Genomic DNA, 14,063 nt, shown 5'->3' on the forward strand with positions numbered 1-14,063 from the left:
TTACAGTTTTTTACAATTGTTAGCACACATTTCTCAGTACTAAAGTCACTTTTTCACTTTTTCACTTTCTCTTCACACAGTTCTCCTAACATCTTTCAACTTGACCCAAGTTGATTTCACATTTAAAATGCACTACAACTACCAAAACACTTCATTAATGCCTTAAATCAACTCATTATTACATAACTCTAGCAAAGGTTTACACCAAACAAACACACTTTATCACTCAGAACACAACAACCTAAAAAACACTAACACAGGTAGCATTATATAATGTTTTCTTTTGTAAAATGTCTTTATAAAACAGGAATGATACTCTCTACTGCTTATAAATCGTTGCAGTATGGTCCGTGTTCACATTACAGTACTTAATAGTAATTAATAATTAATCCTAATTAATCCTTAGTAATTAATCCTACAGTGTTTACAGTGCATTACCAACATAATTCTTGGCCAAACTGTTTATCTCACTTCCAAAACTCACTCAGACCAACAAAACAAAATAAGCTTGTTTCACCATAACACTGGCAACAATTCTCATTCAGAAAACATATATTTCATTCATAACACACTCATCAGGGAGCATTGCATAAACTATGAACTTTTGTCTTTGAAGTTTGAATGATTTGTCACATACATATTTCATTGTAGGATAAGAATAACATCTTTTTTTATTATTTATTTTACTGACTGTATTTCAACACAAAGAATGAATAAGAAAAGCAGCATTTTCACCCCAATATTTTTACATACAAAAAAAAAAAAAAAAAAAAAAAAAAAGTCCTGGAGGAGTAATTACTTAAAAAAAATGAATTAAAAAAAGATAAAAACCCCATCAACAGCACGGAGTCCCAGCTGCTCCAGGTGGCCCTTCTATATGGAGTTTGTATGTTCTCTCTGTGTTACAGTTTTTTTCAGTTGCTAACATCCTTCTGTCACATTTTCAAAACTCTAAACACAATTAGCACAACATCCGCCTGTTGTGATTATACCATTAACACAATTTGTGTTGTTTTCACACAATATGCAATTAATTATCATGTTTCTGAAATGCTTAAATTTTCTTTTCATACAAGCTTACCCAAAACCAAAATCATGAATCTTTATAGTCTTATTTACAAATGCTTAAACACAGCATGTCAGAAATGAAGACTTAATGTTGCAAACCGTAAATATAGTATAAAGCTTCTACTTCTGCAATAACAACAGCTCAAAAGTATTGAAAAAAGTCTCTCAATATAAAATACTGTAACAACTGATAAGCACCTTTAAGTAACAATATCACTGAAATATTTAGAAAAGCTGATTCCATTCTCAGTTTGAGGAATAGTCAGGTGTTAAAGCTCTTTCCATTACATCAACAACTTAGAGTAAAAATACCTCTTTGATTTGGTTTTGTGGATGCAGAACAACACAAAGAATCAGAGAGAGAGAAAAATAATGCCTGGCAGAGGGAGAGGAGTAGTTGGTACAGAAAAACGGGAGAAGAGGTAGGGGAGAGGATTAAGAATGTGTTGGACTGTGCATTTTGTTTGTTTGTTTGTTTATTTTTGTACACATGTGAAACCTATGAAAGCTTATTTCTGCCATGGAATATAAAGGGTAAAGAGTAATTTGACTTTTGTATCTCACAATTCTGATTTTTTTTTTTTTTTTTTTTTTTTTTGCAAGATGTAAACTCACAATCCCAGTAGAAGTCTGAATTGTGAGATCAAAAGATTACTGTTTTTATTTATTTAATTATTTTATTTATTTATTTTTTTTTTTTTATCCTGTGACGGAAACAGGTTTGCATAGTAACAAAAGACCATGTATGTTGGATTTTTTTTTTTTTGATCACTGGCATCAGCTATCATGGGCGCACCATCCACATTAAACCCCCACCCACTGGAAAGCAATTTCAATCAAGGTTCCAACTGAATTTATGCATAGGGGACCCTATTTTTTTCTGTTGTACATTCTATAAATGAATGACTCATTCAGTAGTATGTTGCCAAGAACAAACACATTCAACACTTAAAAATGTTAAATGGGTTTCAGTTGAAGGTAAATTGTAGGCTAAATTACAGAAAAAATATTTTGTCTATTATATGCAGGTAGAACTGAAACATGACAAGCAAAGCAGTTTTTTGTAAAGCCATCAACTGTTAGTATTTTGACAGTCACTGTGCTATGATTGACTATATGTTTCTGTTGGATAGAATCTAGTGATAATGTTTTGACCGAATGACTCTATTTTGAATCGCGGGTTTGCTGTGTTTTGAAAGAGTTAGTATACGTTGAAAAGGGTATTCAGTATTTTGAAACGTACAGTTTGTATTAATTTAACAAAATGTGGTTTTGGCACCAAAATGAACTATTTGGCTAACTGTGTGATGTAGGTGTGTTGCTGTGTTAAGAGTTTAGAAAAGATACTTTAAGTATATTTAAAAAATATATGTAAATGCTTGTTAGCAATTGAAAAAAAAAAAAAAAACTGTAATGTTGGTTTCCTCTGGATTTCTCCCACAATCCAGAGGCATACAGTGCAGGTGAACTGGACACTGTGAGTGAGTGTGAATATGAATGTGTGTGATGGACTGGCCATCTGTCCAGGGGGTTGTCCTGCCTGTTTAGTACTCTGAGGGTTCTAGTCCTTCCTCTCTCTGCCACTCCTTTTTTTCCCCCACCAATGTGTCTTTCTTGATCCATGTTTCCAAAAAAATAATTCCGAAGCCATCCATTTATCAAAAAAGAAAGAAAGAAAGAAGAAGAAGAAAAAAGAAGACGCAGAAGATGATGATGATGAAGACTAAAAATAGGACATCTGGCTTGGCTTTCAGCTGAAATTGCAGTTGGTTGTGTTTGGAATAATTATTATTAAATTTCATAAATATTCTGCTAAGATTTTATATTTCTGTATCATTCCTGCAGAAAAATGCCATTGTTCTGATTTGTATGTGCTTTTATCAGTTTTGAAAGCAGTTTATTAGCATTTGAAAAATGTGCTGAAATGTATAGTGTTTTTCAAGTTATGGACTATGAATGACAAAAGTGTTTGTGGATTTTGAAAAATGTGGTCATTGCATGCATTTTGTCTGAAAGCAATGAAAAATGATTTACAGTTTGGTCTAGACTTCTGTGTTGTTGAATGTGTGGACAGTTTTAAAAATGTGACTTCAGTATTGAACAATGCTTGTTAGCAATTAAAAAAAAAAACTCTAAGTTTTACCCTTTTGTATAGATGGTAATGAAAGTGAAAAACTGTAACACTTGTGAAGATGTTCAGCTACATGCAACTGCTTTGATAGTATTTGATTTTTTACATTCAGAATATTTTTCTATATGATCTATATACAAATTTCTGTCTTATTCATTTGTGTACTGTGCTAGGTTTTGAACTTAAGTTTGTTTTGAAAATAGTATGTAAACATGTGCGAATTGGCTTGTTTTAGTATATACATTTTTGTTGGTGTTTGCGTCGAAATGAGAAAAGAGTTCATGTAATTTTGACAGATGTCGTTAATGAATACATTTTGTGCCAAAGCAATGATAATTGATCCACAGTTTAGCCCACATAGACTTGTGCTCACTGTGTGAAGAGTTTTGAAGTTTTGAAAAATGTGTCCTATATTGAGGGGGGAAAAAAAACTGTAAACAATAATAATTTGGTTAATTATAGTGACTGAGTGAAAAACCCACTGTTTGCATAGAGTGTATGTATTAACTATGGTTTATAAACTATGAATGAACTATAAACTAATAGTTTGCATTTATTATTTTTATGTACCTTATTAGTTTATAATTATTATAAAGTGTTACCTAAACTCATTTTATTTCAATTAGTTGTCAAGGCAAAATTTCTCGTTTTTACTTATATTAACTTTTACTAAATAAATGAAATAACTTGTACTAAAATAATTTAAACTAAAAGTTAAAACTTAAAAACTATGTAGACATACTTATTAAAAATGACAAAATGCATAACAAATTTACTAAAACATTTACTAAAATTAACATGAAAACAAAAACAGTGTATGAGTGATACTAAAATATCACTAATACTGTGTTTTAGATTTCTCCCGGTTCCCTGCATAGTGCACTAATTTGGCTGTTGGCTATTAGTTAGTGCTTTCCACTTGTTTTTTAATTCTACTAAATTCTATTAATTCTTCTATTTGATACCAATAAAAACATAAGTACATTTGCAGACTCTGGTCATGCTGCTATAATCTTTTATGATGAATAATTAAATTATTTTAAAAATCTTTAATAAAATATGAATTTTTTTTTTTTTAATAATAATTTCATAGTTCTATTATTTAATTGTATATTATATACATTTATTTATTATAATTTTTATTTTATCTTTAATTTTGTGCGGTAATATCATTGTTAATGCAGTAAGTGCAAATTTTGGCTAAGTAATTAACTTGTTTTTGGATTGTTTTTATGTGACTAACTCATAAATGTGTTATTTACAATGAAGCTTAACTGTGTTTAATCAACATGTAAAATAAGCTTATTGAGCAATAAAATGAGCAATAAATTCCATAAAAGCAGCTGGAGCCTTTATCCCACAAATAAGCAATCTAAGCCTTTTTCTTCATATTTTTTGAGTGATATTTTAGTACAAAATTAACCACTTCAACCTATGACTGTCTGCTATGATCTACATCAACCAGCAGTTAACAATCAAACACAGCAGATACTTGTACTTTACAACCTCACTCCATTACAAACCTCACCATCATGGTGAGATCAGTAGGTAACGTGTGACATCAAGAGACTCCTTCATTAGACGTCTACAGCTCATTCTTCTCAACTGCGTGGAAGAGTCAGGAGAACCGCAGGGAGGTGTTTAGAGAGGAAGAAGATGCTCCACATCTCATGAATAATAGGCCAAGCTGACTGATGACATGCTGTCAGATGTTTAAAATGGCTTGAGAGAAAGTCTGGCAAGAAACAATGCGAGCAGACGATTGGGAAAAGATGCATTATAAAAAAAGAAACTCTGTGGATATTCAGCGAGCCTTTTAAAAAGAATGTCAATAAAATGTCAGACAGAGGCAGAGCTAGCGAAAGAGAAAGACTTTAAAGTGAAAAAAGACTTGAGGGAAGATGGAAAGGGTGAAGGAAAGGTGAAAAGGTGACTGGAGGCCATAAACGAATTAGGAACAGATATGGAAGCAGAGAGAGAACTGAAATTAGAGATGCCTGAAATCCGCAGTAGCCTTTTGGAAATCTGATCCAGCTTGGCAGGTAGTCTGAGTTTGTCATTTATTTATTTATTTTTTTCCCATGTGACATTTAGGAATATCACTTCAAATGTTAAATATGTGAATTATTTCACAGACTGCAGAAAAATGACTGTAAATAATTGCTTACTAAACATTCAAATGGACTTTTAAATATCACTGCAATTATTGATGAAGTCAATATCATCACTGGAATTAAAGCAATGGTTCAGCTTAAAATGAAAAACTGTGTGTTTGTAAAAAAAAAAACAAATTCGTCATTAAGATGTTTTAAACTTAAGATTGCTGCTTTCGGCTTCATGATCAGTGATAATGCTTCTTCCATTGAAAAAGTGGTCTGAACCAGGAAGGAACTATGTACGGATCAAGCAAAAATAGTCCAAAACAGTTCTAAACAAATATGTGGGTGGATTTTGATGTGAGAGACAATAGGAGATAGATCTTTTCATCGGCGGCATTGCTATGAATTTTGGTTTATGGTATTTTAGCCAAAAGTTAAAACTACAAATGTCTTAATAATGGACTTGTGTCTTAAAAACACACAGCTTTTGGATTCAGGAGATGTTACAGTTTTTTTCAGTTGCTAACATCCTTTTGTCCTATCTGTAGTCACATTTTCAAAACTCTAAACACAATAAGCACAACGTCGGTCTGTTGTGACCATACCATTAACACAATTTGTGTTGTTTTCACACAATATGCAGTCAATTACCACATTTCTAAAATGCATACATTTTCTTTTCATACAAGCTTACCCAAAACCAAAATCATGGATCTTTTTATTCTTATTTGCAAATGCTTAAACACAGCATGTCAGAAATGAAGATCTAATGTTCCAAACCTTAAATACAGTATAAAGCTTCTACTTTTGCAACAACAGCAGCTCAAAAGTATTGAAAAATATTTCTATATAAAATATTTTAACAACTAATAAGCATTTTTAAGTAACAGATCAATGAAATATTTAGAAATAGCTGATTCCATTCTCATTTGGAGGAATAAACAGGTGTTGAAGCTTTTTCCATTACATTAACATAAAAAGACCTCTTTGAATTGGTTTTGTGGATGCAGAACAACACAAAGAATCAAGGAGAGAAAAAATAATGCCTGGGAGAGGGAGAGAAATAGTTGTAAGAGGTAGAGGAGTAGTTGGATCAGAAAAGGGGAGAAGAAAAGGTAGGGGAGAACAGTAAGAATGTGTGCTGGACTGTGCATTTTTATGTTTGTTTTTTTCCCCTTACACATGTGGAACCTACGAAAGCTTATGTCTGCCATGGAATATAAAGGGTACAGGGGAATTGTGACTTTTTTTATCTCACAATTCTGATGAAGTCTAAATTGCAAGATGTAAACTTGGAATTCCAAGAATATACGTCCGAATTGTGAGATAAAAATGGTCACAATTATCGTATTTTCTTTTTTTTTCTGTGACGGAAACAAGCTTGCATAGTAACCAAAGGCCACGTATGTTGGAATTTCTGTTGATCACTGGCATCAGCTATCATAGGGCACCATCCACATCCAACCCCGACCCACAGGAAAGCAATTGCAATCAATGTTCCAATCGAATTTCTGCATAGAGGACCCTATCTTTTCCTATTGTACATTCTATAAAGTAATGATGACTCATTCAGTTTTAGATAGTATACTGCCAAGAAAGAACACATTCAACACCTAAAAATGTAAAATGGGTTTCAGTTTAGGGTAAAATCAAATTACAAAAAAACTAAAAAAAAAAAAAAATATTGTCTGTTATATTTGGGTAGTACTGAAACATGACAATCAATGCAATACAATCAATGTTTTTGTAAAGCCATCAACTGTTAGTCATTTGAGAGTCACTGTGCTATGATTGACTATATGTTTCTGTTGGATAGAAACTAATGGTAATGTTTTGACCGAATGATTCGTTTTTGAATCAGGTTTGCTGTGTTTTGATAGAGTTGGCATTTGTAGAAAAGGGTATTCAGCATTTTGAGATATGTATTTTTGAGATATTTTGAGAATGTAGAGTTTGTATTTATTTAACAAAATATGGTTTTGGCCAAATGAACAATTTGGCTAATTGTGTGATGTAGGTGTGTTGCTGTGTTAAGAGTTTAGAAAAAGTACTTAAAGTATTGGTAAATACTTGTTAGCAATTGAAAAAAAACTGTAATTGATTGACTGGAGCTGTGTGGATTACTTGTGGATTATTGTGATGTTTTTATCAGCTGTTCGGACTTTCATTCTGACGGCGCCCATTCACTGCAGAGGATATTCTCACATTCGAAAGTAAATAAGTGCAATTTTAGGTGATTTATTAATGTTAGTAATGGCTTAATCATCTGGGGTCACTGAAGAAAAGCTAAAGAAGAAGTTTTTGAACAGTGCATTTTTTCTTTAATTTACTCTAAAGGTGTGTGTGCGTTTGTGTATGACTAGAATTTATTATTCATCTCCTTTAAAGTCTCAGGTGTGTTGAGTACAAAAACATTGTATCTCTGCTCTGTTCCATATTATCCTACAAAATACAAAGCAGTTATGCACATTCTCTGTACACTCAGTATATATACAGGCCTATGTATAGAGGTCATCTATTACTCCTGTTGTCATTTTTATTTGCAGAGGTGTCAAACACATGATTTCATTTTTAGCTTCAGCATCTTTTGATGGACAGCTAGTGTGGAGAAGATGAGCCTTATTTTTATACAGGTAAGCTGCTTAATGAAATTGCTAACCCCTTGATGTGCTATAATATGAATAAAGATGTCCATGTGATGTCCATAAAAGTGTTATCAATTAATTGGCATTTTCATGAACTAGCCCACTATCTGTTCTTTATCTATCTATGTCCAATTTAAATATTATTATAATAATTCAAAGTGCTTTTTTACAGTGCACATCAAAACTTCAAAACAACGTATTGATAAACTAAACATTTTAAATAAACTATTTTGTTGACGTAATTATATCACAGTCGCGCGCTTTGGGAAGCGAAGAAGCGTAATAAATCAGCTGCGGTCAATCATATTAATTAGCGTCCCTGAGCAAACGTTAATTTTCGCTTAGAAATTTTAGGTCACGTTGTATTTCTTGGTGGGGAAAACAATGTCACCTCCAGTTACACGAGTAAGCATTATTTATTCAGTGACCGGAGAGTTATTGTAAATCTCAAAAAAGTTTCGTGGCTCATTTCTGTTTCACGTGTTTTTCGTGCAGGCGAACTCCAGACACGCGTTAGTTCAGAAGGCCGAGGTGCCGTATTTACTCCGGTCCAGAGTGCCCTTAGGAAACGCGTCTAATGTGATTGGCGTTAACAGAGGTGCAGATGTGCCAAAGGTAACCGTGAGTTTTCCCGTTGATTGCAGAACCATTTCTTTCTGCTGCAGTGTGAGTAACATTTCCTTCATTAGAGACAAAAAGCTGCACGCGTTAAGCAAAACGCAAAAGCCAAGCGTCCAGCAGCCAAAGCTCATCCAACAGAGAATGAGAGCATCTCTGAGGTGTGTGACTCGGTCAAGGTGAGAATATTCTTCATGAAAATATTAATATCTTTTTGGGCTACAGAGATTGATAGACTGTCTTTTGCATGCGTTATTAAATCCATTATTGTACATACCTAGTGTTTGTCTTTCTTTTCTTGTTGTTTTATTATTAGCAGCCAGTTCCATACACTGATGTTTGTCAGGATTCAGAGCATCTTCAGAAACAGACTGATGCTCCTCAGGCTTTCTCCAGCCTGTTGCTCAACATCCCAGATGTGGATTCTGCTGATGCTGGTGATGCTCAGATGTGCAGTGAATATGTGCGCGACATCTACGCTTATTTACAACAGCTTGAGGTGAAGACATGTTATACAGGGGAATATCACACCATAAAGAGTTGAAGTTCACCCAAATTGGTCATTATTATTATTATTATTATTATTATTATTATTATTATAACTAAAACATGTTATTATAACTAAAACATTATTATAACTAAAACATATTATTATTATTATTATTATTATTATTATTATTATTATTATTATTATTATTATAGCTAAAACATGAGTCCACAGTGCTTCCTCAGTGAAACAGAAAATAGACTTTTGTCTCTCACATCAAAATCCACCACATATTTAAAACTGTTTTGGCTTGTAAACTGTGCTTGATCTGTGCATATTTCTCTCCTGATTCAGAAAAGACGACTTTATTACTGGAGGAAGAATCGTTATGGACTAATATTTTAGTTAAAAATATCTTAATGACATTTGTTTCTTTTAAACACCGCTTTTGGCTTCACAAGATGTCCACTGGAGTGGTGTGGATTACTTTTTGGTTATTGCGTTTTTTTTTTTTTTTTTTTTTTTTTTTTTTTTTTTTTTTTTTTTTTTTTGTGAAGTATTCCTTTAATTGCTAAAACGTCTTGAATGGCTCACATCTCTACAATATATTAATAATGTTTGCATTCTTCAAGGCTTCAGTCATTGTTTGTTGTAACTGCATGGTAATTTCTGTGTGTTCCACTGAAGAAAGTCATGTGTGGGAGAATGAATAACCCTTTCATTTTCTTTTTTTTTTTTTTTTTTTTTTTTTTTTTTTTTAGTGAAAAATCCATTTATCCATCTTGACTAATTGAGCTTTATGATAATGTAAAGGTTCCCATGATTTATGCATAGTGTATAAAGGTTGATGTTTGTGTTTACTAGTCTTGCTTGAATGTATGTTTCCTCTAGGTTTCAATGGCCATCAGACCACGTTATCTGGAAGGTCAGGAGGTGAGCGGTGACATGCGTGCGGTTGCCATCGACTGGCTCATGCAGGTGCAGAGAGAGTTCAAACTGCGGCAGGAGACCCTGTTCATGACCGTCAGCATCACTGATGGCTTCCTTCAGGTTTGTGATCTTCAAATCACCTCTTAAATGTGGTAGTATGATCCTGGCTTTTCATATTGCACTTCAGAGCCCTGATTGATCACTGCACATTGTGTTCATCCACTAATGTGGGTTGATATTTGTAGATTTGCTTTCACTCTAATGGCTCCCATTCAGTCATGTCTGAAGATTTCTCAACTGTTTTTAAAGAATAACCCGGTGCCCAAGAAGTATTTGCAGCTGGTCTGTGTGACTGCAATGCTGATCGCATCAAAGTATGAAGAGATATACCCGCCCACAGTGGGAGACTTTGCATTTGTGACTGACGGCGCGTACACCTGTGGAGACATACGCCGAATGGAGAGAATCATCCTAAAGCGCTTAAATTACAGCCTCGGGAGACCTGTACCTACTCACTTCCTACAGAGAGCTTGTAAGGTTGGCCAGGTAAGTTGCTTAATTTATACACTACTGTTAAAGTTTGGGCTTAGTAAGATTCTATATTTTTGAAACCTTTCTTTCGCTTACAGAGGCTGCATATATTTGATCAAAAATGCAGTAAAAACAGTTTAAAGGTTTTCAATATGAATGTATGCTAAAATGTTTTCCTCTTCAGTGTCATGTGATCTTTGAGAAACCATTCTAATATGTTAAATTTGCTGCTCAAGAAACATTTGATTATTATCATTGTTGAAAACAGTTCTTATATTTTTTTCTGCTTATATTTTTGTTGAAACTGTAGTTTGTCTTTGAGGATTCTTTGAATGGAGAGTTCAAAAACAGCTTTTATTTGAAATAGACCTTCTGTAATGAGTGTCTTTACTGTTACTTTTGAGTAACAGTAGACCTGGGCCTAATGAAAGTGTGGAAATTTTAGGTGTGTACCTTCACTCTGTCCTCCTATTCTCTGGGCCTGCTGTTAGTTTGTGTGTGTGTGTGTGTGTGTATGTGTGTGTGAGAGTGTGAGTTTTGTGTTTCTGCCCCTGCTGTTCCCGCACAAGTTTGTAGGACTTTAGTTCATAAATGTGATCTAACAAAGGTAAAGGGCAAATATTAACCATATATGCTGTTTATATTGCTTGTCATTGGGATGAAGTAAACTTTTAAGTGTTTTAACAAAATAGTTTAATTGTGTTGAATTAAAAACCCAAAAATGCAGTGGGTCCACCACTGCAAGTATTTACAAGTATTTCACGCTGGTGGATTGTAACCAGGTTGTAAGTACTGCTTCAAAATGGCAAACGAGGAAACCGGAGCAAGAGCCAAAAAAAATAGAGTGTAGGCAATTTATAGAAAATTGAAGAACTCAAACAGGCTGTTCATCAGCTAATCAAAAGTTTAAGACCATAGCCTTAAGTTAAAATCTGCGCAAAAATCGGCATCTGCGAGAGAAGGGCTTCAAGAACAAAAAGCATCTTCAAAGGCCACATCTTCTCCCACACCATAAACTTGCTCATTTGGAATTTACAAGGGAGCACCAAACATGGGACATTGAGAGGTGGAAGAAAGTTTTATTCTCTGTTGAGAAAAAATTTAACTTGGACGGTCCTGATGGCTTCCAGGGTTACTGGCATGACATGAAGATCCCACTGGAGACGTTTTCTACGCGGCACAGTGGAGGAGGCTCCATCATAATCTGGGGTGCTTTTTCCTTCAATGGAAAAATGGAGCTTCGGGTTGTGCTGACTATGTGGAAATGTTGCAGCGGGCATCCCTCTTGACTGAGGGCCCTTGTCTGTGTGGTAATGACTGGGTCTTTCAACAGGACAATGCTACAGTTCATGATGCCCACCTAACGAAGGAGAATAACGTTGCTCTTTTGGACCATCCCACAGAAAATGTTTGGGGATGGATGGCAAGGGAAGTTTACAAAAACTGACATCAGTTCCAGACTGTGGATGCTCTTCATGAAGCCATCTTCACCACATGGACCACACATTCCACCAGCCTCCTGGAAACTGTCACATCAAGTATTGGGCTATGGTCTTAAACTTTTAATCTGAGATATATATGAATATGTCGTTTCTAATGCAAGTTTATTACTAGTCCGTAAACCACACATTCACTAATTATTCTTCCCACTATTGAGTCTAGGCCAGTCCGAGGGAGCGTGAGTTGGCGTCATTCCTGATGGAAGTGGCTGTACTAGATTATGATCTGGTCCACGTTCCCCCGTCCCTCATGGCAACGGCTACGTTTGCAGCATCTCTGAGGATTCTTGGCTCTGGCCAGTGGGTGAGGCCTTCATTTCACCTCATTCTTTCAGCTGTTTATTTGTCTTGTCTGTGAACTGTCATTAACTTCTTGCTCTGTGTGTGGTTTTCAGCTAAGATTAGTTTGCCTAGATGTGTAAAATGCTGTACAAAGCACATGTCTATTTGAGTTTTAAACCTGCATTTAGGGAAGTGTGTGTGAAATATTGAAAGTAATCCACTGGCACCAAAACAATGTGAACGTTTAATCTTAATAATGACTATTTGGCAGAGCGAGAGTCTAGAGCGTTACACCGGCTACAGCGAGGAGACTTTAGCTCCAGTGATGCAGGCTGTCATACGGATGCTGGAAAAGGTTACTGACCAATGCAAGGTGAGACGAATCTCATGAAGGAGTTCCTGAAACACTTGAGTTTTTCTGCTAAAACATCCTTGTGTGTGTGTGTGTGTGTGTGTGTGTGTGTGTGTATATAGTATATATAGTATAATATAGTATAATATAGTATAATATAATATATATAAATACTGTCAAGTAAAGCTGATTCAAACACTTGGAAGAGCTTCACAAGGAGTAGAATGAAGCTAGAGTTAGCACATCAAGAGTCACCATGCTCAGATGTTTTCAGGAAAAGGGCTACCAAGCCACTTCTGAAATCGAAACAACATTAGAAGCATCTTACCTGGGCTAAGGAGAAAAAGAACTGGACTGTTGCTCGGTGGTCCAAAGTCCTCTTTTCAGATAAAAGTAAATTTAATAAAGGCACAGAATCCAAGCTGCTTGAAATCCAGTGTGAAGTTTCTGAAGTCCGTAATGATTTGGGGTGTTAACATTGTTAACAATCTTTGCATTTTCTCTTTTTCTTTTGGCTCTTTGACAGCTTGTTCCTCTAAGTTGCTTTGGATAAAAGCATCTGCTAAATGCATAAATGTAAATGTTTTTTCTCTTTAGTTGCAGGAGATAAAGACTAAGTATGTGGAGATTTCTTCAAAGATCCGCAAGGTTGACTTCTAAGGATTCTCCAGTGATCTTTTGTGCAAAGATCTGTTTTAGTTTTGAGGCACTTGAAGAGTTTTTAGGCACTTACACTGATTTTAATCAGGTTTTAATTATGCTTTTTAATCCCATAGTTTTGTTCATCGGACTGCATGCTCAGTAGTTTACTATACTGTATCAATGTAAGCCAGTGAATGAACTGATGTATTTAATGTAAATCTGCATTTGATACTAAGACTGTCAATAAATTAATATTCATTTGATTACAAAATCCATGCAGTAGTATTTTCTTCAAACCACCTTTTCCTTAACTATTGCAAATAAATGACTGAATTTGGGTCCACAGTCTTTCATTTGTAGTCTATTTACTGTGACAGGGAATCAAACCAGGCAAATTAAATGTGACTGTCTCTTAGGAGGGTTAAACTGCTTTGCTACATGCTATGCTTTTGTTCTGAAGGACACTGGTGTTAAAGAGAAATATTACTTCATAAAATGGCACAGCAGTGTGTCCCTGGCTCTTGTAACTAAGGTGAGGTATGTATCTGTGTTTCTTACTGAAGAACCAAGGCAAACTGTGTTCACTGCATGGTTTGAATTGAAACTGCAACAGGATTTGTGAGTGTTTTCATTTCTCAAATGATGTTGCTTTCTACATTCCTGAAGCAGGGACTTTGAATGTATTAGAAATTAGTTGTTACTGACACGATGATGCACAGGAATTTGGGTTGGGTTTGTTTTTGTAATTGTATTGGGTTTTTGTCATGCAAAAGGATATT

The 14,063-nt window shown here is 34.7% G+C and overlaps 1 protein-coding gene across 2 annotated transcripts; it reads left to right on the forward strand.

Annotated features, from left to right (window-relative positions):
• The first annotated feature begins 8,201 nt into the window (after window positions 1-8,201).
• Window positions 8,202-13,547, forward strand: LOC127180416 (G2/mitotic-specific cyclin-B1). 2 transcript variants are annotated; one of them, XM_051134432.1, is made up of 9 exons: window positions 8,202-8,348; window positions 8,439-8,558; window positions 8,633-8,740; window positions 8,878-9,060; window positions 9,940-10,098; window positions 10,288-10,524; window positions 12,172-12,312; window positions 12,562-12,663; window positions 13,240-13,547. In XM_051134432.1, exons 1-9 carry the CDS (start codon window positions 8,328-8,330, stop codon window positions 13,300-13,302), a joined length of 1,134 nt encoding a protein of 377 aa, XP_050990389.1. In that variant the 5' UTR covers window positions 8,202-8,327; the 3' UTR covers window positions 13,303-13,547. The 2 variants fall into 2 exon arrangements, with proteins under 2 accessions (XP_050990389.1, XP_050990390.1); XM_051134433.1 differs by having other exon boundaries at window positions 8,881-9,060.
• Window positions 13,548-14,063: the final 516 nt, after the last annotated feature.

This window comes from Labeo rohita, chromosome 18 (assembly GCF_022985175.1).
Source record: "Labeo rohita strain BAU-BD-2019 chromosome 18, IGBB_LRoh.1.0, whole genome shotgun sequence".
Lineage (NCBI taxonomy): Eukaryota > Metazoa > Chordata > Actinopteri > Cypriniformes > Cyprinidae > Labeo > Labeo rohita.

Coding starts and splice junctions, on each gene's coding strand:
- LOC127180416 (XM_051134432.1), top strand. CDS start 8,328: ATGTCACCTCCAGTTACACGA. Junction 8,559..8,632: donor GAGGTGCAGATGTGCCAAAG/GTAACCGTGAGT, acceptor TTCCTTCATTAG/AGACAAAAAGCTGCACGCGT. Junction 12,313..12,561: donor TTCTTGGCTCTGGCCAGTGG/GTGAGGCCTTCA, acceptor ACTATTTGGCAG/AGCGAGAGTCTAGAGCGTTA.